General features: G+C 39.1%; 2 protein-coding genes across 2 annotated transcripts in view; one reads left to right on the top strand and one right to left on the bottom strand.

Annotated features, from left to right (window-relative positions):
* The first annotated feature begins 195 nt into the window (after positions 1-195).
* CCNE2 (cyclin E2) lies at positions 196-14,348 on the top strand. Its single transcript, XM_040625759.1, has 12 exons — positions 196-715; positions 1,903-1,942; positions 2,037-2,133; positions 2,213-2,266; positions 3,208-3,359; positions 4,239-4,374; positions 6,807-6,953; positions 8,148-8,243; positions 9,472-9,606; positions 11,251-11,362; positions 12,133-12,290; positions 12,666-14,348. Exons 2-12 carry the CDS (start codon positions 1,929-1,931, stop codon positions 12,777-12,779), a joined length of 1,215 nt encoding a protein of 404 aa, XP_040481693.1. The 5' UTR covers positions 196-715; positions 1,903-1,928; the 3' UTR covers positions 12,780-14,348.
* INTS8 (integrator complex subunit 8) overlaps positions 14,276-26,765 on the bottom strand; it is a 44,826-nt gene continuing 32,336 nt past the window's right edge. The window contains exons 17-27 of the mRNA XM_008689154.2: positions 23,795-23,979; positions 23,359-23,392; positions 22,439-22,495; positions 22,288-22,349; positions 19,712-19,830; positions 17,845-17,948; positions 17,060-17,110; positions 15,411-15,484; positions 15,271-15,335; positions 15,083-15,126; positions 14,276-14,469 (exon numbers count right to left, since the gene is read on the bottom strand). Of these exons, the coding sequence (XP_008687376.1) occupies positions 14,353-14,469; positions 15,083-15,126; positions 15,271-15,335; positions 15,411-15,484; positions 17,060-17,110; positions 17,845-17,948; positions 19,712-19,830; positions 22,288-22,349; positions 22,439-22,495; positions 23,359-23,392; positions 23,795-23,979 (912 nt within the window). The 3' untranslated portion in view covers positions 14,276-14,352. The remainder of the gene's footprint in view (positions 14,470-15,082; positions 15,127-15,270; positions 15,336-15,410; positions 15,485-17,059; positions 17,111-17,844; positions 17,949-19,711; positions 19,831-22,287; positions 22,350-22,438; positions 22,496-23,358; positions 23,393-23,794; positions 23,980-26,765) is intronic.

Below are 26,765 nucleotides of genomic sequence, written 5' to 3'. Positions count from 1 at the left end.
AAGCCCCGGAACTGCAGGTCCGGAGGACAGGAAGGGAGGGTGCGGCCTGGCGCGAGCGTTTTCTGCGCGCGGGGACTTCGGGGTGGGAAGCCGCAGGGCAGGGGAAAGGCGGCGGGGTGCGGAGAGACCCACCCATGGGAGGTAACCCGGTCGGCGGAGCAGGCAGCGGGAAAAGAGGGTTGATACGAACCTCCATCGCCGGGCTGGAGCAAAATGCAAAACAGGCATCCCTGAGAATGGCTGCCCTGGGGTGCCACGGCCGGCCCCGGTGGTCCCAGACCCGACGGGTGGCGCGCGGGGACACACGTGGCCCGCCGTGCGCCCGGCTGTGTTTACATTCTGCAGCAGCTCCACGTTGTGCTGCCGTCCTCGCCTCCCATTGGCCAGCTCGCCAGCCAAAGCGGCGCTCCTCCCGCAGGGGCGGGCTCTCCTGGTCCCGGCGTCTTTTCCGAAAGAACCCGGTTCCTTGAGGCCTTAGCGGGACAGCCATGGTGCGCCGCAGGATGGCCACTTCCTGACTATGCTCGCCCGTGCAGCCTCCACCTGGCCGTAGACCTGGACTGAGCCGCGGCCTCACACGGCCGGGGTCCGGGAGTTGAGGGCGGGAGGGAACTGAAAGTACTGGCGGGAGATGCGGAAGCAGAGCGGCGGGGAGCTAGACCTCGGAGGAGGAGCCTCTGAGAGACTCCCTCCGGCCTCCGGGCCGCGCAGGCAGGTGAAGTGGAGCGCAGGTGAACGCGGACTGAGGGCCAGGACGAGCGGGCCCCTGCCCCTCCGGGTGGGCGGGCGCGGACTGAGAGCAGGGCGCGGCGCGCGGGCCTGCGGGGAGGGCGCGCGGGAGAGGGGAGCGCGCAGTCCGGAGGTGTCAGTCTGAGGCGCATGCGTGCGGGGCGGGCCCGGCCCGGCCTATATATTGGGTTGGCGCCGGCGCCAGCTGAGAGCGGAGCGGTAGCGGGTCTAGCGGTGAGGAGGTGCTGGGCGTAGGGCGGAGTGCGGGAGGAAAGAAAGCCCCCGGGGCCGATTCTTCCCGCGGGCGGGAGTCGAGGGGAGGAAAACTGGGACGGCTGAGAATTAGGCGGCTTGGAGGGGATGGCTCCCCGCGTTGCGTCCTGTCAGGATCTTTGGCAGGGGGCCGGGGAAGCGGCGGCGGTGGAGAACTGCCCTGAGGGGGGAGGCCACGGAAAATGCCCTCGTTCTAGGGGCTTCTCTCTCCCACCCTCGTTAGGGGAACTCTCCCGCGGAAGAGAGGATAGGGGTCTGGGTTCCCTTCACGGGGAGAAGAGCTCCCTGACCAACCCAGTTTCCCCCTTTCTTTAACTCCCTTTCCTTTCACTCCCACCCCCCCATCTGGAGTCGGGGTCCCGGTGCCCCTTCAAGAGACAGGCAGGGCCCGGTGGGGCTGGGAAGGAGGGAAAGGAGACTGAAGGACGTGACACAAGTCTCAGTTCCCTCCGCCCCCTGCTTCCCCGCCACCGCCGCTCTCCAAATTGGCGCGGAACCGGCTTCTCCACAGCGTTTCGCCTCCACAACCCCCTCTGTCTCCGCGGCTAGTCCAGGGTGGAAGGGGGAACATGGGGGCGCTGCCCAAGCCCCCCCTCGGGGTTCCGGGAGAGGATGGAGGGCGCAGAAAAGACCCATTTGGGGGAGATCTGCCTTCTTGCTGGGGGTGCTTTGTAAGTTCTGGAAACACTCGCATCCGGGCTGTACCTTCAGTTGAGACGCAGGCATGTGTCCAAAATTAATATCGTGAGATATCCATTGTAGTGCATAAGACAGCATGGTAAAATGGCTCAGGCCATCTCCTGAGGGACTTAGCCATAACCCCTGAATGAGCGTCTGATTGGCACTTCGGAGAATTTGGGTGACAATATATTTGACTCATTTTTTCTCTTTCCCCTCCAGAGATTTCACACACCTGAAAGAAGAGAATGTCAAGACGCAGGTAACATGATTTTTCTTGTAGATATGTTTAAAAGTTGGGTGCTGCGCTTGAAACTCATGACTTACTAAACTTTCTTTTAAAAATTGCACCGTAGTAGCCGTTTACAAGCTAAGCAACAGTCCCAGCCCAACCAGACGGATTCCCCCCAAGAAGCCCAGATAATTCAGGCCAAGAAGAGAAAAACAGCTCAGGTGAGTTAAGGGAAAAGAGGAGCGAGAAGAAATCATTTGCTGGGACTTTAGTTTAACAGCGGTCTTTTTTATTTTCCAGGATGTCAAAAAAAGAAAAGAGGAGGTCACCAAGAAACATCAGTATGAGATTAGGGTAATGCAGAACTGGATTGGGTGGGTTTGGGGGAAACAAATGCAGAACAAATAAGAATGGAATTGTGTTATTGCTATGCAATAGAAAGATACCTCTGACACTTTTACTTTGAACGCCCCTAGAGGTCAGCAGGAAGGCGGGTATCTTTGGGTGGTTTGTCTGTGCCTGAATCCTACTACAGCTGCAGAGTAAGTTTGCCTTGAAGCAGCTGGTTCCTCTTTGTAAATCCCTCCCTCTTGGAGTCGCCTGGTGCACCAGGGCCCGCCTAATCTGCCCAATGTACTGCTCTTTGTTCCCTCTCTGACTATAGTGGAGGGTCCTAATAGCTGTTCTTGGGGCATATAAATAGGAGTGAAGTCACTGACAGACTGGCACCCAGCCCTTTGCTACCTATTCTCCCTATGTGTGGTGCAGAGAACACTAGAGACAGTGGTTCTCTTTGACACCAGCATTGGTTGGGGAAAGGGTCCTTTAAAAAATATTTAAGTAATTGACTTCAGTTGATTTCATTTGTAAGGTTTTGCCTTATAGTATTCTGAAGTATGGGAGCAGGCTTAACTGGGATGTGGGGAGGAGCTTTTTACAAAACTAGGTGCCCTTGCTACTCTTATAAACAGAGGGAGAATTTCAGTTTTATAATCTTGAAAGTGATTAGTGTTTGACTACAGATGCATTTTGTTATTACTCCCTTCCCCCAGTACCTAATGTCTTGTATTTCCAGAATTGTTTTGTTCTTTAAAACATCCCACCTGTTACTATTTATGAAGATCACTATGAACTATGTCTTATTTCTAAAACATGAATGTCAACTAGATTGTCAGCCATGAATAACTAATGATGGTGTTGGGGAAAACTATGGGCTGTTTAGAGATACTAGCTTCCATTTATGAAAGATCCAAGAGCTGATTTTCTTTTGCACAAATTTTTGTTTTAAATGACAGAATTGTTGGCCACCTGTATTATCTGGGGGGATCAGTCCTTGTATTATCATTGAAACACCCCACAAGGAAATAGGAACAAGTGACTTCTCCAGATTTACAAATTACAGATTTAAAAATCTTTTTATTAATCCTTCACCTTTGCCTGATTTAAGGTAAGAAAATTTTGTAATTTAATATCAAAGATTAAAATTGTACTAATATATTACACTACTTTGAGTCATATTTTGCCTTCATTTTAAGATAGTAAAGGAAGCAATTTTTGGATGTTTTTCTAATATTTATGCATGTATTGAAAATGGTGATGTTTGCAAAGGATATGGGTATTTAAAATACTGATTTTATGAAGTAATTTTCATTTACTTGCTGAATACTGTAAGCCTTATTAGAGGCTTTTTAAATGAGGTTTAAATGATTTTTCTGAATTGTTAAGATGGAAGCACTTTAACATGTACATTTCATTTGCTATATCAACTTTATTTCTTACCAAGCTTAGGAAGATCTATACTCAATTCTTTTTTGTTAGTGTGACTAAGAGGTACAGCTTTTACAAAACATGTAGTGTAAGTGTATTTGGCTCTAAGACACACATTAATGAGCAGGCATTTAAACTCACCATCCCCCCTTCACTATATTCTGTCCCAGCTACCACTTTAGGTGAGTCTGCTATTGATCTATTTGGAGATGACTGGAACTTGTCTCTACTGGGATTATATGCTTAAATATTTAAATTTTCATTGTTGCTCTTGAGAAAATATTGTTATCTTAAATGGGAGACGTTATAATTTATAAATAGGGAAAGCACTCTTGAAAGCCATTGTCTAAGTTCTTGCTGTACAATTTCAGGCTTCTGCTTTTTTAATGCTAAAGAAATGGTTTCTAAAAGTTACAGTAGCAATTTTTTCCTATTTTAAGAGCTTCTCCTTCCAAGTTCTAATTGAAAGTTCTATTTCAATGCCTGAAGTTTATTCTTTGTAAAACAGATAGTTTGAATATTATGTAGGTTACATACTCTTTTCTCCTCCTTTCTATAGTTGGGGATGTTCAAAGGATGTTTGGCTAAACATGCTAAAAAAAGAGACCAGATATGTTCATGACAAACATTTTGAAGTTCTGCATTCTGACTTGGAACCACAGATGAGGTCAATACTTCTAGACTGGCTTTTAGAGGTATGTTCCATCGATACAAATTTCTTTTATCTCTGAATAATGGAAAAGTATTTAGATGTACATGTGCTTTCCATGTGCCCTTGGCATATTTTTCATTTCCAGCAGCCATCTTTTTGGGGGTACATACTGCAGTTGATGGTACCAAAATGGAAAATGTCTGCTTTGTGAGAATAAAATAGCACAGCCACTGCATCCCATACAACCCAAACCTAATTCAGAATTCCTGGTGTCTGTGGGTATTACTGTGTACCAGGCACTAGGTGCTGAGGATAGTCAAGATGAACAGTATATATAATTGACAAGGTTTTGAATTCTGCTATGCAAAGTGAAGAACCAGGACTAGGCTTCAGAGCCCTCAGAAGTCCTTTTCTGCATCACCAAAATCAAATTATAATTTGGAATCCTGATTTCTAGGTCCTAAATGATAAGGCTTTGAATATCCAGAGGTGCTAAGCCCTCTAGGCTTCATGTAGTTTCCCTTTATTACATACCTTTATTCCTTTTCAAAATACACTGTACCATTAATCTAAAGGAGTAACAGTGATCTCCAAGTCTGTAAAGATCTGTGCCAGAATGTTCTCTTGTTTAGGCCCATTCCTTTTCTCTGGATAGTAATTCCAAGAGTCTCTAAAATTATTGAGAAAACGATTACTTGTGTAAATGACAAACTGATTTTCCTCCAGCCCTTGGATATTTGCTCTGTAGTTTCCCTGTGTTTGATAGAGATGATGCATTCTAAGGGAGAAACACTATAGGCTTTTTGGAGGAGTAATACATGGCAGAGTAGATCTCAGAAGCTTTCAGAAGAGTTTTTAAGGCTATAAAACACAGTCTTATTGAGTCAGGTTATCATTTCTTATTCTGAGTAGAAGGGAAGATATTTCAATCATGTGGGTACAAGAAGGTGGCTGAGTTTTGACTTCTGGAGTGCCTAGTGATCATGGAAGCAACCTAAGTCCAATTATGTAGATTTTTTTTCCTTTTTATGTTAGATTGACTTTTTATCCAGTAGTTGTCCATCAAATTTACTGCTGTTTTCCCTTAAACAGGATTATATGCAAAACTTTATAGAATATAATAAATCCAGCAGTGTTAAACTCTAGTTTTTCTTAGTATATCCTTTTAGTCTAGGGAATGCAAAGATGGTTCAACATTACCTTAACAGTTTAAAGGAGAAAAATCATAAAGTCTCAATAGACGTGAAAAACATTTTTTGAAATTCAGTTTCCATTCCTCATTTCAAAATATGTAGTAACCTAAGATTTCCTTAACACGGTGTTTATTAGAAACTCATGTATTTCGGGGCGCCTGGGTGGCACAGCGGTTAAGCGTCTGCCTTCGGCTCAGGGCGTGATCCCAGCGTTCTGGGATCGAGCCCCACATCAGGCTCTTCCGCTATGAGCCTGCTTCTTCCTCTCCCACTCCCCCTGCTTGTGTTCCCTCTCTCGCTGGCTGTCTCTATCTCTGTCAAATAAATAAATAAAATCTAAAAAAAAAAAAAAAGAAAGAAACTCATGTATTTCCATCCCTGTTTCCTCATCTTCAAAATGGGGATAAAGCTGCTACTTCCTGGAGTTCAGAATTTAAAGCTTTCCCTATAATAAGTATGGAAATGACAGATACTGTTTATTATTAATAACAATAGTGAAACATTAGGGAAATTCCCATTACAGTCAGAAACAAGGGAAGAGATCAAGACTTTGCCTATCACCAATGTTGTTCATTGTTTTCTTCTATGAAAATTCTTTTAGCCAATGGAGTAAAACATGAAAAAAATGAAGTCAAAAACATTGAAAGGAATGTTATCATTTTGTAGTTAAATGTCTACCTAGAACAGTGAAGAGAATCATTTGGAGCTGTTCGAATTAAAAATATAAACTAGCCATGAAAACTTAACCATTTACCAGCAATAAACAATTAGGAAATTAATGGAAAAAAGTTCTCACTCGTCAGCAAAAGTATAAATGTATCTGGGAATAAGTTAAGTCCATATGGGAGGGAAAAAAAACCTGTAGAACTAGTAAGAAAAGGGACGCCGGGGTAGCTCAGTTGGTTAAGCATCTGCCATGCCTTCAGCTCACGTCATGATCCGAGGACCCAAGTCGGGCTCCTTGCTCAGCAGGGAACCTGCTTCTCCCTCTGCCTGCAACTCTCCCTGCTTGTAAGTGTGCGTGCACTCTGACATATAAAATCTTTTAAAAATAGCTTTAAAAAAATGAGGATGGTAATAGATTCTTTTATCCTATATCCTAGTACATGTTAATATCTGCTCCCCTCCCTACCCCCGCCCAATCTTAGCTTTGGTATCCTAAAAGCAAAGTTGGTCTTAGACGTATTCTAAAGACTGGTATTTTAGGAGAGAACTTTCTGATCTGTAGAAATGCTATTTTCCCTTAAATACAGAATATTTAAATGTTTGGATTCTTCTCTAGGTATGTGAAGTATACACACTTCATAGAGAAACATTTTACCTTGCGCAAGACTTTTTTGATAGATTTATGTTGACACAAAAGGATATAAATAAAAATATGCTTCAACTCATTGGAATTACCTCATTATTCATCGCTTCTAAACTTGAGGTAAGTTCTCAAGGTTTATCCATAGATATATTTCCCTCACTTTAAAATCAACACAATAGTAATCCCAGCAAATAAGCTTTTGACATTATAGGAAAGATGAGTGGGTTGCTTTTTCCCTAAAACATTTTCTGAATATTATTGATTTGGATGGATAAATATAGATCCCTTTGTTAGTATCTGAGCCTATCATAAGCATCTGGTTTAGATTCTGGAAACATCTAGGTGAAATATCCTATGGCTCATTCTGTTGGAAAAAATATACCAGTGTGATCTCTGTACATAATTATGGCACTTGGATTCAATAGAATGGTCTTTGAAAACTGACCCATCAAATGAAATTGTGAAGTACTATGTTGGGTTAAAATAATGGTCTATATCTATATACTGAATGGTCTATGTTCTGTATCTGGGTGGTGGTACCAGGATAGAAGGCAACTCTTTTCTTTCCTGAGGTTTTCTTGCACACAATCTCAATCTATTTTTCTTAAGCAGTACATTTTGGATACCATACTTTCTTCTGAAAGTTTTGAAACCTGTTATTTTGAGGGTAGGAGAGGGACTGTGAATCATGCCTTAATTTAAGTGTATTTTTCTTCCAAATTTGTCTTTTGAGCATTAAGAGCTATCTCCTAATTCTGCCAAATTTGGTGAGTAATTAATTTTGTAGTCTATCCTTACCTGGAATCATACTGTGTGTTTCAGGTATTTTTCTAGACTGAAATCTTGATTTTTAGCCTGTTCTCATCTGTAGCAGGCCTCTCTTCTACTCTAATCATTCTGTTTGTTCTCTGGGCTAAGACAGACCTTTTAGCCAAACGCACAATGTATTTCTTGATTTACCATACTTTTATAGTAAAGGTTTCAGCAGTTTCTAGACCTTGTTTAAGTGTCTTGTTTTGGTCTGGCCACTATACTAAGCAATCTTAAAATAAGTTGGGCTTTTTATTTTTTAACTGAAATATTTTAAGATATTCTAGGTGTTTATTAACTGAAATTCAAGATCAAGTCTATGAAAATAAGTCTCAATGTAGCTAGCTAATTAGACTCCTACATCCTTGAAAAATATCTTGTTACTAAGACACATAATCACTTGATAAAGCTGTCCTTAAAAATGAAGCCTGTATGTGGTTTCTGTATAACTTGCTTTAATCTGTCTCAACTGTGCTTAATTTTTTTAAAAAATCCATTTTAAAGGAAATATATGCTCCTAAGCTCCAAGAGTTTGCTTATGTCACTGATGGTGCCTGCAGTGAAGAGGATATCTTAAGAATGGAACTTATTATATTAAAGGTAATAAATTTATTATGTTTAATTGCAATTTAGTAACTTCATAGTTACTACTGAATCTAAAAGACCTCAATGTAAACAGTAGGTTTCATTCAGCATTCGGATCCAGTTCAAAGAGGTTAATGCTTCAAAACACTAACAATGGTATGGACGGAGGGGAATTTACTTAACCTGTAGACTCCTTTTTCTGTGTCTCTGAAGTTTTCTATATTGAGAATATTACCTTCTTAATTTAAAGTGATTAAGGACAACAACGCTTTGAAAAGTATAATTAGCGTAGCATGTATATATATAAATGAATTCCAACAATGGCTCTTAAATCTCAGTTTTGACATTCCCCTTCCAACAGTAGAGAATGAGAAAAAATATTTCATTGCCTTTTTTTCTTTCTGTATGCAAAAAAGGGCTATTAACAGAAGCATGGAGAAGAGAAGCATAAAGGTGTTTAATCAGGCCCTGAATTAAAGTAAAGCCTGAATGTTAGCTACTAGAAAGTATGTTATTAAATTTGAACACCGTGAGTTTATATATGACATAAAAGAAAACAAGGACTTTTTATAGATTAACTATATGTATTATAAATTCATGTATTTTGTAAATTATGTTTACAATCTATAAACATTCGTATTCATAGCTCTGTTAAATATCAAGTATCCAGAAAGATCTCTTTCTAACAATAAACTTACTCAGATTCAGGCTTGAAGCACAGCATAAGGAATATGTAAAGTGGAGATGGAATTTTCCATAACACTGTTCTCACCTAATTATTTTAGACTGCTTGTAAATGATAAAGTCCCAGGGCTTCATGGAGGAGAGGATATCATAAATCAGGATTTATCTTTTCGTTCTCAACTTTTAAATTTGACAAGAAACCACCAAAGATCATGAAAAGAAAAAGTGTAGAATCAGTTCTTGGAAGATCTGAACGGAATTAGCTTGGTCACTGAATACAATTTTACAAAGGCAGTTTCAATAAATAATAGATGTAGAAGACCAGGGGCTGCAAGAAATGAGAAAAGGAGGAATGAATACGAGGCTCAATGAGCTTTCTAAATAAAGACAACCAGAGAATTATAAAGGGGCCTATATTAATAGACTGTAAAATATAAGCACGTTTACATCCTGAGGTATCTATATTTTTAGTAAAAGGGTCAAAATAAAATAAAGTAGCTGTGTATTACAGCGTATATATAGCTACATTTATTAACAGGTATTTTAATTCCATTAACAGGCTTTAAAATGGGAACTCTGTCCTGTAACAGTCATCTCCTGGCTAAATCTCTTCCTCCAAGTTGATGCTCTTAAAGATGCTCCGAAAGTTCTTCTACCTCAGTATTCTCAGGAAAAGTTCATTCAAATAGCTCAGGTATTTTCACTGAATATATGCTCATGTTTATTATAGCCGTTTAGTGCATTTATAGTCTTAAATAAGCTATACAACAAAAAGCATAATTAAATTCACTCAATTGATGAGAAAACTGCTGATACATAAAATTCTGTTCCCAATATTTATATTGCTTAATAATTCTAGAAACCAAACTTTTTAAACTTTGAAAATTCTGTTCCCAATATTTATATTGCTTAATAATTCTAGAAACCAAACTTTTTAAACTTTGAGTTTAAATGTATTATGAATACTTCAAGTCCAAAATAGAGAGTTAAATACATCATTTTGATATATAATGTGGAAAAAGACATTTAGCCAGTTGCCTTTAGTACGGTATGAAATTATTCTGTATGATTATCTTATTCTCATATTTGAATACACAGGGTACCTATTTTGTACATTAGAATTAAGATTACCTTATTTTTTAAAAATTAGGTTCAAATTACGCTCTCCTAGGCCAGCATAACAAATGTTCTTTCCTGCCTGCTTCGCATAAGTATCTTAAAGGCTATTTTAACCACCATATAATGTGAGGAAAAATCCATGTTCTAATTCTGTGTAGGATATGAAAAGCTTACATATGGAATTAAAGGAACTGCGGTATATTGGGATGGGTTTTAAATAACCTAGGTTGAAATTTAGCTGTATTTTAGATCTAGTCAACACATTATAAACACTAGAACTGAATTACCAGTAAGATATTAGAATTGGTTCATTTTACAAAACTTTCTAATGAAGGCTTATTTTTTCTATCAATTCCCAGCATTCCAAATTATCTTAGGGAGCTATACCCTTTGGTAGAGAACATTTGATAAGCGGTAATTAGTGTCTACATTGTTTATTTCTAAGTCTTCTACTCAATAGTTCTATCTTGTGGACCAACGTGAGCAAACATAATTTTATTCCACTAGACAGGAATCACCTTAGGCCTCTGAAATCTAGCCCTTTTCCACCATTCTGCTCTTTATGCAGCTCTTAGTACCTGGATTATACTGCCTTTTAACTAATCTCACTGTTTAGCCTACAGTGAAGCAGATACACAGGGAACATGTTTCTAAAGGATCATTTTAAAAATATTATCTTTCCTGATTTAAAATCCTCCAGTAATTTCAGTAATCAGAACTAAAATTCTTAAGGACCCTTTATAATCTAACCTAGGCTAATCTATGATCTAATCTATCCCTTTCCAGCTACTGCCTCCCCCCCCAAATAAGGAATGAGGGAAAGGAATTCCTTTGTTCTGAACTAGGCGTTCCAAGGGAAGGGAATACTTTCTCATTTATCTTTGCAAATGCTGTTCCCTATATGTAGAATACTCTACCTTCCAATCTTCCTAGCTACCTTGTCTTTTACGATTTAAGCAGCACAAGTCTTCCCCACTCTGGATGAGGTGCCCTTCCTACCACTTCACATCACGCTGCATCCTAACAATCCTTGTCTATTCACTGAAGCCACCACTCTCGAGGAAGTTATGTTTGGATCCCTGCAGTTTTAGCAATTCTTGGCATATGAGTCCACAGCATAAGTATTCCCAAACTGTAGCTGACTGATCTTTAGTAGAAACATGTATCACTCATCCTTTCTCCTCTTAAATATGTGTACTTTTGCTCTTTCTTTCGCTAGCTTTTAGATCTGTGTATTCTAGCTATCGACTCATTAGAGTTCCAGTACAGAATATTGGCTGCCGCTGCCTTGTGCCATTTTACCTCTGTTGAAGTGGTTAAGAAAGCCTCAGGTAAGGCACTATATTTTGTTACCTTCTTACATGTTCACAACTTTTAAAGGGACTTTTATCAACTTTAGCTTCCTATTAAAATGGAAGAAAATTAGTTTAGCCATTACCTTCCCTTTTGTTGTTAGAAGTATTTTTAATCTTCAATATATATCCATAAACAAAAAATGTCAAATGGATTATATCCATTTGAAGTTAGTCAATATGGATATAGCTCTGCTTTAAGAGTTCTTTGGGTTTTGATAATTATTTTCACATATAGAAGGTATTGGTTAAGAAGCTCCAAGTCTTGGGGCACCTGGGTGGCTCAGTTGGTTAAAGGTCCAACTCTTGGTTTTGGCTCAGGTCATGATCTCAGGTTGGTGGGATCAAGTCCTCTTTGGGCTCTGCATTCAGCGGGGAGTCTGCTCCTCTGCCCCCCCCCCTTTACCCCCTTCCCTGCTCGTGCTGGTGTTGTGTTTTCAAAAAAAAAAAAAAAAAAAAAAAAAAAAAGGCTCTAAGTTGTTTTCAACCTCAAAACGGTCACATTATTAAAAGGCCAAAATCAGGGCATCTGAGCAGCTCATGGGATCAAGTCCCGTGTTGGGCTCCACCACTCAGCATGGAGTCTGCTTGTCCCTCTCCCTCTGGTCCTCCCCCTGCTATCAATCATTTAAAAATTTTAAAAAGGCCAAAGTCAAGTTCCAACAAGTTAAAGCAACTTAGTACTCTCAAACTACGGTTAAATAGTTTCTGATGGAACCTTCACATTTTCCTAACTTTCCTCTGTCTAGGTTTGGAATGGGACAACATTTCTGAATGCGTAGACTGGATGGTGCCTTTTGTCAGTGTAGTAAAAAGTACTAGTCCCGTGAAGCTGAAGATTTTTAAGAAGATTTCTATGGAAGATAGACACAATATCCAGACCCATACAAATTATCTGGCTATGCTGGTATGTTTCTTGTGGGGCTTCTCGGTTTTTTATCTAGTAAGTCACTGAAACTGATAGTAAGGATACTAGAAATACTTCAGGGCAGTGATTTAAGCTACTAGGGGATAGAAAGTTCTAATGGGCACACTAACATCACAGCAAGATTTGTGGAGTGTCTCAAGATGAATGCCAGCAGTCCAGGTAAGAGTTTTTAAAAACACAGTTGTAGGCATTTCAAACTGAATCTCTAAAATGTGACTAGTCATGCTTGCAAAGACAGAGGCCACTACATGATGCCTAAGTAGTCTCAATACCTAAAAAAATCTGGTTTGACTTTTACTCTATCAGTGCTTTATCTTACCTGTTAATCTCTGCATGATTTCTTCACATATATAGGATGAAGTAAATTACGTAAACACCTTCAGAAAAGGAGGACAGTTGTCACCAGTGTGCAGTGGAGGCATTATGACCCCACCGAAGAGCACTGAAAAACCACCAGGAAAACACTAAAGAAGTTAACTAAAGCAAAGAAGTTGGAATTGACTGAGTATTGGGTAGAATTTCATAAACTGAACTACTAAAGCTTTCAGGAAAGTAGTGCTATGACTCTCCTAGCCAATTCAGAAGTTTCACTGCCATTCTTTGATTTTTAAACCACTTAAAATTGGCATTAAGGAAGAAATTCCTAGGTTAGCTGTTTAAACAGCAGGACTTGTTTACAAAGATGACTTCATTCCCAATGTGACTGGATAGAAGCCAGCCACCATTTATGCCGTAACAATTTTTTTTGATCCAGTGTTACTATGTTTATCTTGATGAACTAAGAATTTTATCATTGGAGTTTTAGACTAGATAAGTGCAACCTTAAAGGGGACATTGAGTAATACAACAATACTTTGAATCTAGTTTTTAGATTCTCAAAATTCATATTCTTGACTAGTGCAATTTGGTTTTTGAAAATTAAATTTAAACTTGTTTACAAAGGTTTAGTTTTATAATAAGGTGACTATCTATAGCTGCTGTAGCAAGCTATTATAAAACTTGAATTTTTACAAATGGTGAACATTAATCTGTTTTTTAACTGATACATTTGCCTTGCCGTAACATTTTTTAACCAGTAAGGCTTAAACTGTGCTCTAAAAAAGGGGAATACCAAAGAAGTTTTAAATAAGATAAATGCTGTAGCTCCTCCTTTGGGCTTTGACACAGACGTTGCTTTATAATAACTTTCTATACATCACAATTTAAGTGAAGTACCCTTCAACCTATTTATATGAGAAAGTCACTTTATTAACTCCAAGATATCCCTAAGGACTTTTTCTTAATTTAGTGTGACTAAGACTATTTATATTTGCGAAACTATTAAGGTCCTTTTTAAATTCCTACATTATGGGGGCGCCTGGGTGGCTCAGTCGTTAAGCGTCTGCCTTCGGCTCAGGGCGTGATCCCGGAGTTAGTTATGGGATCGAGCCCCACATCGGGCTCCTCTGCTGGGAGCCTGCTTCTTCCTCTCCTACTCCCCCTGCTTGTGTTCCCTCTCTCGCTGGCTGTCTCTATCTCTGTCAAATAAATAAATAAAATCTTAAAAAAAAAAAAAAAATCCTACATTATGAGTTAAGGACAGTGTCAAAGTGATAAAGCTTAACACTTGACCTAAACTTCTATTTTCATAAGGCAGAAAAATAGTAATGTATACTGACTCCTAGATTATTTATTAAAAACAAAAAAACCTGACATAAGAACTTGCTGTATATAGACTAGTGACTTCTACATAAATATTTTAGTTTTTTGGTTTTTTTTAAATGAAATTTCAGCCTGAAGAGTGGGTCTAAATAGAAAACAAATTATACTAAGTTGCTAGTTTATTCTGTTACTGGACATGTGAATCTCTTCCTTTGAAGAAATTATAAATTTAAGCTATGGTTATGGTATGAAGTCTTCTGTATAGTTGTTTTTAAACTGTTTCAGTATTGTCTGAAAAGAAAACACCACTAAATGTGTACATATGTATTATATAATCTAATACTGTTTATTTTTAGCCCATTGTTTAAAAAATAAAAGTTAAAAAATTTTAACTAACTGCTTAAAAGTAAAGTTTTGCCATTGCTTGGAGAAACTTTTTTTTCCTTCTCTGCGCTGCCAGCTGTAACACCTCTTCTGGGTTGCTTGCGTTCAATTCTGTCTGGCCGATGGCTTTGATCTTCCAAAACAAAAAAGTGATGTTATTACAGGTGTGGTCAAAAATAAAGTCTTGCTAGTATACATAACATAAAACTACATGCTAAAAGTCAGTTTAATGATTAGCTGAACCTCTAATTGTCAGTGATAAGAGCTGTGGAAGAAATTAACAAAGACAGACTAGAGCCACTCTTAAAAATCTGATGCTGAGCCATTGTTTATGGAATTACAATAGGTCCCCCTTTATCTGAAGGCAACCATGGTCCAGAAGCAGATGATCCTCCTCCTGACATATCTTAGAAAACCAACAGTAGGGGGGCCTATGTGGCTCAGCCGGTTAAGCGTCTGCTAGTTAGAGGTCAAGTCATCTGCAGCCCTGTAGGCCACTATAAGAATTCTGACATTGCATGAGCTGGGAAACCATTTAAAGGTCTGAAGCAGACAACATTTTAATATAAAATAAACTGGAGGTAAAAGCTCTAATATCAAAATAGGACCCGTTAAAAGTAAACATGGATAACCAAATTCTGGCAATACCTAGGGCACACAAAACCTTCTGTTGCTCCAAATCTTAACAGTGGTTTAACACCAGGGAAATTAAGTATATCACTGAAGAAAGGCATAAAGTAACTTACTGCAATTTGTCTTTTATCTGTTTCTCCTCTCTTATGATGAAGATCTAAACAAATCAGTTAAGAATAAATTTGATACTATTAAATACCATGACAGAATCCCAATTGTTCCTCAACTTTGATTTAGGAAATATTTTTTTAATTTACAGAAATGAACTGTGCTAATATCACATATACTGAAGAAAGGATATAAGTCAAGTATTCCAAAATCGTAACATCCCATATGTAGTCGTAGTAGGAGTCCATAGCATCATGACTGCAAAATAGAATTTAGTTACTTCCTTTTTCTTAAGCAGAGAAATTTCAACTTCATTTTAAAAATCATTCATACCTGTTTTGTTCCTGCAATGATTTAAAGGCTGTCTTGTAGTCAATCTCTCTGAGGAACTGACATAAAATTGCCACCTACATAAACAAAGATTTGAAAATGGTTTCACGTAACCAGTGTCAACAATAACTCTTTGGGGGGGTAAATTTTTTTTAAGTTTATTTATTTTTTAATCATCTCTACACCCAATGTGCGGTTTGAACTCACAAACCCAAGATCAAGAGTTGCGTGCTCCTCCAACTGAGCCAGCCAGGTGACCCTGGGAGGGGTAATTTTTAATGATTCTTATATCAAGAATAAATTAAAGAGGATTTGCAGATTATACTGAGTGGGTGGATCAGCTCGTATTTATGGATTCCACCTAATTGCAAAAACTTTACACAAGAAGTCTGTCTGCTTGGGGCGCCTGGGTGGCTGGGGAGCGTCTGCCTTCCGCTCAGGTTATGATCTCAGGGTCCTGGGATGGAGTTCCTCATGGGGGGGGCAGGGGGGGGGGTCCCTGCTCAGCGGGGAGCCTGCTTTTCCCTCTCCCTCTGCCCCTCCCCCTGCTTGTATGTGCACGTGCGCACTCTTGCGCGCTCTCTCTTGTGCTCTCAAATCTTTAAAAAATCTGCCCAATATTTTTTTAATTAATGACCTAAAAATCATAAATTTTTATACTTTTATTTGAGAAACTGGCAAAAAACCAGTTCAGAAAACTGAAAGGAATGGAAAACTGCCAAACAAAAGTATTACATAATGACTTTCAAGGCCATAGAGAACATGCAATTAAACCTGTCACAGCTAGTCCATTCCTCCACCCCTCGGTCTCTGGCAACCACTAATCTACATTCTGACTATAGATTTGCCTATTCTGGACATTTCATATGAATGAAATCATAATACAAAGCATGTGTATGTGGCTTTTTTTCACTTGACATAATACTTCTAAGATTCATCCCTGTTGTAGCACATATCAGCCCTTCATTTGCTTTTATGGCTAAATAATATTCTACTGTAGGAGCTACCAAATTTTATCTATTCACCAACTGATGGCTTTCTGGGATGTTTCTACTTTTGGGGTATTATGAATAATGATACTGTGCACATTCATGTACAGATTTTTCTATGGACAGATTTTCCATTTTCTTGGTTATAAACCTAGGGATTGAACTGCTAGGTCACATGGTAATCTTACGCTTAAATTTTTTGAGTAACGGCCAAGTTGTTTTCCAAAGTAGTTGCCCCATTTTATATTCCTACCAGCAATGTATGAGGGTTACAATTGCTCCACACTTCACCAACACTGTGTTACTGTCTTTCAATTACAGCCATCCCAGTGAATATGAAGGGGTCTCCCATTGCCATATTGATTTGTATTTCCTTAGTTGACTAATGTACATACCCACTTAAAAAAAAACAAAAAACAAAAAAACTTGAAAATGCAAAGACCAATGTTTTCATACTTTCATACTTGGAATTCATACCAATGAATTCATACTTTCATTTTAGTTAAAATTTACTAAAATAAATTTAAAGAATATGTCAAATTCTTAAAACCATAAACTTTATGACACGGAAACTAAAGGCTACTTCCCAGTCCAATGCTTTATATTTACAATAAACTCAAATATACATAAAAAAAAACCAACAACATAATATCATAAACTAACCTGTGTGTGGCAATTCAGCAAAGAACAGCATTTTATCATTCGTTTTATTACCTACAAAAACACACTGATTACTTTCAAAAACTAGTTAACATCAACTGTAACCAATTTACCTGATGTGGAACAGTGGCAAAAATTTTGCGTATGTGGAAATGGTGGGTATAGGAGAACTCTATTTTTTGCTCAATTTTGCTGTGAATCTAAAACTGCTCTAAAAAAATAGAATTTTTAATTAAAAATAGTTACTAAAAAATGTAAGATCTCATTTCAAAAGCCATTTATTACTGAAGTACTGAAAAATACCATTTAGTAAGTTGTGACATTGGTGGCCTAAACCAGAGCAAAGAGCAATACATATAGAAAGAAAATGAAATAAATTTGAGATTTGAGAGAATCAATATGTCTTGAAGGCTGACTCAATTTTGGTGGGAGCACTGGTGAAAAAAATAGGACACTCAGGATTTGGGTTTGGTCAACTCAAATGGTCGAACAAAAGGTGTTTTGGTATTTTGGTGTTGTGTTGTTCTTTTTGTGGAAAAAGCTCGTGCGGAGGGAGACTGTAAGGTAATATGCTGAAATCAGTTTTGGACAGGTTGAGTTTTAGTGTTTTGGGACAGCAAAGCAGCAATGATCTATGGGCCCTAGAAACATGGCGAGGAACTGCGTCTAAAGCATTCCATTTGGGAGTTACCACCACATACATGGAAAGAAATAAACTCACCCAAAAAGGGGCCCAGAAAAAACAAACTGTAAAAGTAGACAAGAGCGAGCCCACAAAAACAGCTTACCTGGTCTGTATATACATCAGGGGGCACAGCCTTATTGAAGAAATCAGAACACACGGCTCCAGCCTGCAGGTAATAGTGGAGAGCTGCCGAATACTGATTTGTTGCTAAAGCAGAAAACGGAAGGAAGAATTACCTATCATGAGACGTAACAGGTGAAAAAACAGAGAGGGCCTCTTTTGTGAAGAGTCCGATATTATTACTTCATGAGTTGACAAAAGCAGATTCAAACCACAGGGTTAGGGAGAACACTCAGGACAACACACACACACACTCACATTTTTTTAAAAGACTACTTTGAAGAAGCAATATAATATGCTCCTTACTTTCTAAAACTGATTAGCCAAAAATTTAGCTCAGACTTTGTCAATCTTACTAGCACAGAATTTAGTACTGGAGATATTTGTTTCCCAAACACCCATCCTAGAAACACACCTGAATTTTCTGAGGTAGTTTATAACCAGTAAATCTAGTCTTTTTTTTTTTTTTTAAGATTTTATTTATTTGACAAAGAGAGAGACAGCCAGTGAGAGAGGGAACACAAGCAGGGGGAGTGGGAGAGGAAGAAGCAGGCTCATAGCGGAGGAGCCCAATATGGGGCTCAACCCCAGAACGCTGGGACCACGCCCTGAGCCGAAGGCAGACGCTTAACGACTGAGCCACCCAGGCGCCCCAGTAAATCTATTCTGAACATGGATATTAAGATCTTGAGAATAAGTTCTTTGGGGGGTTAGGGTGAAAACGAGCATGAAAACTAGTAGTTATTTGCTTCAAAAAGAATCCAGGAGAGAGGGGGGATGATGCAGGTGAGGGTACAGATGGAAAGAAGCTGGGCATGAATTCATTACTGTTAAAGCTGGGTGACAGGTACATGGGGGTTCATTATACTATTCTTTTATTTTAAAATTTCTCTTTAAAAATTTCAACTCCTAAAGAAAACTGATCTTGAAATGACAGTCGGAAATTTGTCTTGATCCATACAGTAATAGAAATATTGGAACTTTTATATCGAGTGGGAAAATCTATCACATATAATGAGAGTGGGGAGGAGTCAGGAATCTATTTCCAAGAGTACAAATAATTATCAAGAGTGCCAAGACAGATATTAGAATAGCATATTTAGAATAGAATATTTCTTTAAATTTTTTTATTAAAGATTTTTATTTATTTATTTGAAAGAGAGAGAGAGCACAAGCAGGAGGAGGGACAGAGGGAGAAGGAGAAGCAGACTCCCTGCTGAGCAGGGAGCCTGACGCACGGTTTGATCCCAGGACCCTGAGATCAGGACCTGAGCCGAAGGCAGATGCTTAACCGACTGAGCCACCCAGCCAGCCACTCCACCTAGAATACAGTATTTTAAAATAGCAATTTTATAGGGGCACCTGGGTGGTTCAGTCGGTTAAATGTCCAATTCTTGGTTTTGGCTCAGGTCATGATCTCAGGGTCCTGGGATCAGGCCCCACATCAGGCTCCTGGCTCAGCGGGGAGTCCGCTTATAGATTCTCTCCTCCTCCCTTTGTCCCTCCCCCCACTCACGCACATGCTCTCTAAAAATAAATCTTAAAAAAAAAAAAAATAGAAATTTTACAAACTAAACTTTAACTTCTTTCCCTAAGAATGCTTCAACCAACTTAGATGAACATTCAACATTTTTTAAAAAAACAGAAAAAAGGTAGTCAACATAAAAAATTAACAGTATCTGCACCAAATGTTCAGCATGGAAGAATGAATATGCAAGTACATCTAGGAAGAAGAGTTAGAGGTCAGAAACAAGACTTAAAGTACTGGGGGAAAATGTGTCCAGTATTTATTTTCACTTCTAAAAGCATTACAAAAAACAAAACACAAAGCAACCATACATCTCACTTACCAAAATAAATGTCTGCCTGAATAATTAACCAGGAATGGGTGTTTGGGTTTATACTGAGGGCGTACCGAACTAGCTCTTTCACCGTGATTGCCACAGCTTCAAAGTCCACAGACTGAAGGCTTAAAAAAAAAAAAAAAAAAGACAATGAACACTAATCTCTATTTTTCAACTTCAAATTCCAGACGCATTTATTAAAAACAAAGACTTAGCCAAAATTTAGATGACCATAAATATAATACTAAGTATTACTAAGAGTAACGCTATGAAAACTATCACAACAACTAAGTCTAAGAAAGCAGTAAGGGGAGGGAATGGGGCCAGCTGCTATGAGCCTGGTTAAACCTGGAAGTCCTTTGACACAGAAATACAAGATGGAACTGTGGGGATAAAAGCCAGCCCAACACCCAAGAAACACAGCTGACGGGTGCCTACCTCCCAGAAGCAGCAAGGCATTCTGGGAGAGAACACAGGCTCTGGATTCAGATACACATGAGGTTCAAGATCTAACCATAATTCACCAGCGTTCCCAGTACAGTGGGAAAGGAACTGTGGTATTAACCAGCAAACACGATTACACATTTACAGCTAAATGAGTTAAACTGGTTTGTGATACAAAAACTTAAATGTTAACAAGAATTCTATCTACATATCAAACAACTGATCTTAAAATAGTAATGCTTAGTCCAGGACTTTCTCATGCTATCTTTGGAGTCAATAAAGACTCTTGCTCAAGAGAAATGCTTTTTCTGGTCATTTAGTCACACTTTATTTTCTCTGGGTCAATTTAAAGTAACTTTATCATGAAGAGAATGGTCATTAAAAGCCTATTATGTGCCAGTCCTTATTCTAAACACCTAGTTTAGAAAATGTATTAACTTATTTCATCCTTTCAAATCTGAGGTAGGTACTATTCTTACACCCATCTAATAAACGAGGAAATCGGCAGAGAAAGCAACTTCAGGTAACTGAAAAAGAGGCTGGGACTCGAACCCTACCAATCTAGCTCAAAGCCTCTATGGTAAACTATTCTTTTGCCTCATTTATAAACACACACTGAAAATCGATCATTAAGTTACAATCTTAACTTAGGATAAAGAAGCAACATCACAGATATGCTACCAACCATCAATTAAAAAGGCAGAAAGATTTCTACCTGATTTTTGGACTGCTACCTAACATACTAAATTTTGTATAAGGCACCCCTGGGTGGCTCAATCGGGTTAAGCATCCAACTCTTGATTTCGGCTGGAGTCATGATCTCCAGGTCGAGAGATCGAGCCACATGTCAGGCACCTGCTTAAGATTCTCTCCCTCTGCCGCCCCCCACCTGGTTCATGCATGTGCGCTAAGAAAAAAAATTTCAGTGGCACCTAGGTGGCTCAGTCTGTTGGGTGTCTACCTTCAGCTTGGGTCATGATCCCAGGATCCTGGGATCAAGCCCCGCATCGGGCTCCCTCTCCCTCTGCCTGCTGCTCCCTCTGCTTGTGCTCTCTGTCAAATCAATGAATAAATCTTTAAAAATAAAAATTTGCAGTTACAGGTTGTCTGGCTGGCTCAGTCAGTAAAGCATGCGACTTTTGCTGATGGGGTTGAAAATTCAACCCCACGATGGGTGTAGAAATTACTTAAAAATCTTGAAAAAATAACAAAAACAAAAACACCCTGCAGTTACAATATTGTGTATTATGCCCACTTGCTTCATGAAGCCTGGTGATCCCTTGGGAAACAAGCCTCAGGAAGCGGAGTAAAGGGTCACTTGCCCACTTCTGACCCTCCAAACCCCCACGAGATGCACAACCACTTCCAATCTCTAAGACTGAGATGAAAGCAAATTATTCTCATTCTACAGACTGCTTATCTACCTACTAAAATCTTCTTCAAAGACGCCACTAAGAGCAATAAAATGAGGCCTAGTCCTGCCCTTCAGGCACCAAAAAAAAAAAAAAAAACAAAAAACCAATTGCAGGTGGAGAAGGAAGGAAAAGTAACTTTTGTGAGGAAAGAAATCGGACTCCTGAATGAGAAGTTGCTATTTGTAGGGAGAGAAATGTGTAGATGGTTTCTTCTTCCAGAAAAAGAACATTTTCTTCTCCTGCTCCAAAATTCCATCATCTTACTGTGATTCTTGGGAGATGAAAGAAAGAACATTTCTTAGATACCCAAGAACTTCTTAGTAACGAAAAAGGGTTTGGGGGCCTCTGACAATCAGTGTTAGAAGAGACCTACAAAGAATTATAAAAAAAAAGTCCATTTTCAAATAGATACTTGTAAAAGACATAAAATGCTGGAAACCTAGCAGGAAATCAATTTTTTTGCCTCGATTTTCTAATTCTACCCATTGACAAGTCATCAGGATCACTTAGGGATCTTTTGTTCGACCGAAGGCTAGTATACCTTAGCTCTTAGAGTTACGCCATATTCATTTTTAGGAAAATAATGACTGCAAAGAGAAACAAACTTGGCTGTAGAATCCTAACAGACTGTACCCTTTTATAAAGTCAAATTATTCAAGGTTAGCTGTATCAGGATGGTTTCTAAATACATAAATAATAAATATAAGCTATAATACATCTTACTTGGGGATGGAGGATGGCCAAATAGAAATGTGCTCAGCTGTAATATCATTCACAATGTCCTCCTTAGAAGAAAAAAGATACATATTTTTTTAAAGTGTGATTTTAAAAGGAAATTTCTTTTAAAGATTTAATGAGATTATGAAATACTGACCCGAACATTGTGAAGTTTCACAAAGAGTGACAAAATAATAGTCAAAACCAATGGTTCCTACAAGAAAGAAAATACAGAATCCTTAAATATTATATATATTTAATATTCCTCCTTTCAACCTCAGGGATACCAAAGTATTTTCTCTCAAAAAATTCTTTCACTTTTGAAATGTACCATCTTTACAGCATATACTACAGGTCAAGTTTATTTTTAATCAAGCATATAATTTACACAAAAATTACCCTACTGGGGTGTTTGGGTGACTCAGTCAGTTGACCGTCCAACTCTCGGTTTCGGTTCAGGTCATGATCTTAACAGTCGTGGGATCGAGCCCTGAGTTGGGTTCCACACTCAGCATGGAGTCTGCTTGAGATTTTCTCCCTCTCCCTCTGCCTCTAGCCCTCCCCCTGTGAATGTGCTCGCGTGTGCACGTGCTCTCTAAAATAAATCTTAAAAGAAAAATTACCATATTTAGGTGACTGGCTTATGGTGCTCAAATCCTCAGATGACTTTTGAAATTGAGTAAATGGATCTCTTTCCAATTAGTACTTCCAGCTATCTCTAAAAAGATTAACTTTTTATTCCTTACAATAATATTTAAAGGATGGAATCTAAGTCATGTCCAGTAAATAGATGTAATATTAACGCTAACAAAAACCAAAGTTAGGCTTCACACATCCGGCCCTAGTAAGAAGGCCTCTTTAAAATTGAAAAAAATACGTGTTCTATTCACTAAAACATGTTAAGGTAATGCAAAATAAACGTCTCCATTCAGACCAACTCATTTTCAGGAAGATCACTGAAGATAGTAAGCACATTATACAGAGCACTTAAATAATAAGCATGTAAACACTCCATTTTTCAGTCCTATTTTATGAAAATCAGCAGTAATAATTAGATCAACTTTAAATAAAACTTACCCGTAATTTTTTGATAAAAGAAAGTAGCTCGCTCCTATAAAAAACACAAATTTTGTATATACATTTACTATCAGAATTAAAAAGAAAGTATAGATGGTTTATTCCTAACTCTCCGGTTCTACACGTATGAAAGAATGTAATGTTCTATTATCATATTAACCTAATAAAACTCAGTTTTAATCATATCTGACATCTTCAGTACAACGCAATCACAGGCATCACTGATTCTGAATTCTGGTAGACATTAAATGATTAACAATCTCTTAAAATAACATAAACAGAAGATATCTCCAAAGGTGGCCATGTCAGTCCAGAGATCGGTACCACAGAACTCTAACACTGTCCATTTTTTGATATACAAAGATAAAGTCGATGTTCTTGAAACAGTACAAACGGTACAGATAACAACTCAAGAAATAAACTGATAAAAACATACCGATACATTATACCTAATGTAGATTCCCTCTGTTTTATTAAACTAACTCTGCCATCATTTCCTCGTTTGTGTTGACTGGACACACTACAGATCTGAACAACAACTTCCCAGAGGTCTTTAGCAGTCCGTCTACTTTCTTTAGGGCCAGGAAGTTCCTTGCATGTAGCGGCTAAAAGCTGTCCAAGCTATAACATGAAAAACAGAAAATACACAAATAATTTGTAACAATACCAGAACCACCGATGTAAGTTCTATTATTAAGGCACACCTGAAGAAGGAAGGATAACCACCCAAATACACCAAAGGTACTTTATACTGTGCCTTCCATCCAACCACGGAGGAATTCAGAGCTCACTGTTTACTGACAGATAGGAAATCTGAATGGGGAAGAGGACGCTCTGGTTCTGCCACGTTATAAAGCTCATTTTTTCTACACAATTAAAGTCTAATGAGGACAAAAACAAGTAGAGTCTAGTAAGAACAAAACTAAGACAAAGCAAAGAGGTATGTGATTTATTAAAGGGTATGTGTGTGGGGGGAACCAACCTGGGAAATAGTATGATCCCACTTAAAAGGGGTGGGGGGCGGGGTGTGTGTGTGTGTGTGTGTGTGTGTGTGTGTGTGTGTGATGGAATGTATATACAGTGTTAACTGTGGTAAAGCCCAGAGAAGCAATTAAAATAGCGCTTTAACTTCACACACATATACTTAAAAAAAGTATTTTTTTTTTTTAATGAAAAGATGAGAGGAGAAATCTGGAAACTGAAGTTGGCAGAATAAGGGAGCAAGATTTAGAACCACCTTTGTCTAAGAAAAATGGCAGTCGCTGACCGGAGCTATTGCAGATGTGAGAAGGCAGAAGGAAGGACGGATTACTGAAAGTGAATGATCTGAATAAAGGAAGCCTTAAGGACCAAAAATGCAAGAAGAACCCATAAAGAGTGGAAGGGCTGAAAGCAAAAGGCAGAGAAAAGGCAGGCCCAAAACGTAGAGGAAAAAATTGGCTTAAGTGAAATTCAGCATTTCTTTCCCTCCGCAATTTCAAAACAAGAAAGGGCCCCTCCATCCTTTGTTCTTATTAAATCTTGTAACGTCATTGCTCTTTTAGAGGGTGAAATGGCAAGGATAATTTCAAGTCCATCAGGAAACCCCAGATCCCTTACTGGACCTAGAAAATATTCATAATGGGGTCCCCACTGCTTAAGGCAGTGTCTTTAAGAAGGTGGCCATATTATGAGAAAGATGAAAACTGATACTTTCCCCAATTTTTTTATACTAAAAAATTTCAATAATAGAAAATCTGAATAGTTCAATACTTGCAATACTTGGACTTATTGTGAATATTCTGCCACACTTACTTTACACATCTACATATACTCTTTGTCAACCAGTAAGCTGCAGACACCACACCTCATCCCTAAATGCTTCAATAAGTATCTTCTAAGGACAAGAACGTTCTCCTATGTAACCACAACTTGTAACCACTACTCCACGATCACACCTAAAAAAATGTAGAACACTGGTGCTTCCTAAGGTAGTAAAAATGACATAAAAACCCTAGCTGTGGGGCGCCTGGGTGGCTCAGCTGTTTAAGCTCCGGTCATGATCTCAGGGTTATGCGATGGAGCCCTCATAGGACTCGGCGCTGGCCGTGGAGCCCACTTAGGATTCTCTCTCTCCCTCCCACTCACCGCCCCCTCTACCCCCACACTGCTCGCACTAACAAAAAAACCAACCCTAGCTGTGCTATGTGAGTGGAAATCAAGAGTCCACAGTCTAATAGAACATTTCATCTTGCATGCCTACTGAACGTAAGTCGGCTCCAACAACCAGGCCCACCATACATGCAGCTTGGACTGCAGCGCAATGAAGGGCCTCCTGTATGTAGCTCCTGGTCTCAAGTCATTGTCTGTTGTCAAGAATCACATGCTTAGCTGAAGCTCACTACATTAATTTACTTGAAAGTAAAACTTTTCAGAAGTCTTGGGCCCCAGGGGAACCTGGCTGGCTCAGTCAGAAGAACATGTGACTCTTGATCTTGGGGTGGTGAGTTCAAGTCCCATACTGGGTACCAAGATTACGTAAATAAATAAACTTAAAAAAAAAAGTATTACACCCCAAGTCGACTGAATTCCACAAACATTCTTAAACATCTACTATGTGTGGGCACCAAGTAAAGCACTGAGAATATAAAAAGTAACTATCAAGACTACACAGTGTAAGTGCAACAAAAATGTATGTCCATGGCTCAAAAGTAACAAGACCAGTAGCACAGTTCACAGATAAAAAGAGGAGAAAGTGATTTACTCATTTGCAGAGAAAGGAATAAGGCAAAGCGTCAAAGAAACCACACCAGGAGCGCCTGGGTGGCTCAGCTGGTTAAGCGTCTGCCTTCAGCTCAGGTCATGATCCCAGGGTCCTGGGGTCAACCCAGCAGCAGGCTCCTTGCTCAGCGAGGAGCCTGCTTCTCCCTCTCCCTGCCGTTCCCCCTGCTTGCGCTGTCAAATAAATAAATAAAATCTTAAAAAAAAAAAAAGAAACCACATCAACAGGCGAAGGGGGAAGGGCATCCGGCTAAATGACCAAGTGCACGTGCTTAAGCTCTGAGGCGGAGAAAGCATCCTGCGCAGAGCCCCCCGCTGGTACCACCGGCACGGAGCTGGCATGGCAGAGCAGGAGACAGCAACCTGGGGAGGAAGCACCTGACCCTAAAAGGCCTTGCAGGCCACATTAAAAACTTGGTCTTTACCCTGTGCTATTACTACTATTATCAGTCTTTTATAACCCAGATGTCTGTAAATCCTGCACACTTTCCAGATCCAAGGGGGGAGACTGTACAGTTCTGTATTATTTCAAAATGTTACATGCTTAAGATTTTTCCTTTTTGTGATTACAGAGTATTTGAATAAATAAGAAAATATGGAAAATAAAACTGATTAAAATCACCTAATCTTACATTATCCAGAGATAA

Source organism: Ursus maritimus, unplaced genomic scaffold (genome assembly GCF_017311325.1).
Source record: "Ursus maritimus isolate PB19 unplaced genomic scaffold, ASM1731132v1 scaffold_9, whole genome shotgun sequence".
In the NCBI taxonomy this organism is placed as follows: domain Eukaryota; kingdom Metazoa; phylum Chordata; class Mammalia; order Carnivora; family Ursidae; genus Ursus; species Ursus maritimus.
The sequence above is the reverse complement of the archived record's forward strand: the minus strand, read 5'-3'. Positions and strand labels throughout refer to the sequence as shown.

Bases quoted from the DNA above. Each gene is read 5' to 3' on its own strand.
- CCNE2 (XM_040625759.1), top strand. The intron at 2,134-2,212 runs GTGAGTTAAGGG...TTTATTTTCCAG, and splicing joins AGAAGAGAAAAACAGCTCAG to GATGTCAAAAAAAGAAAAGA. The intron at 4,375-6,806 runs GTATGTTCCATC...ATTCTTCTCTAG, and splicing joins TTCTAGACTGGCTTTTAGAG to GTATGTGAAGTATACACACT.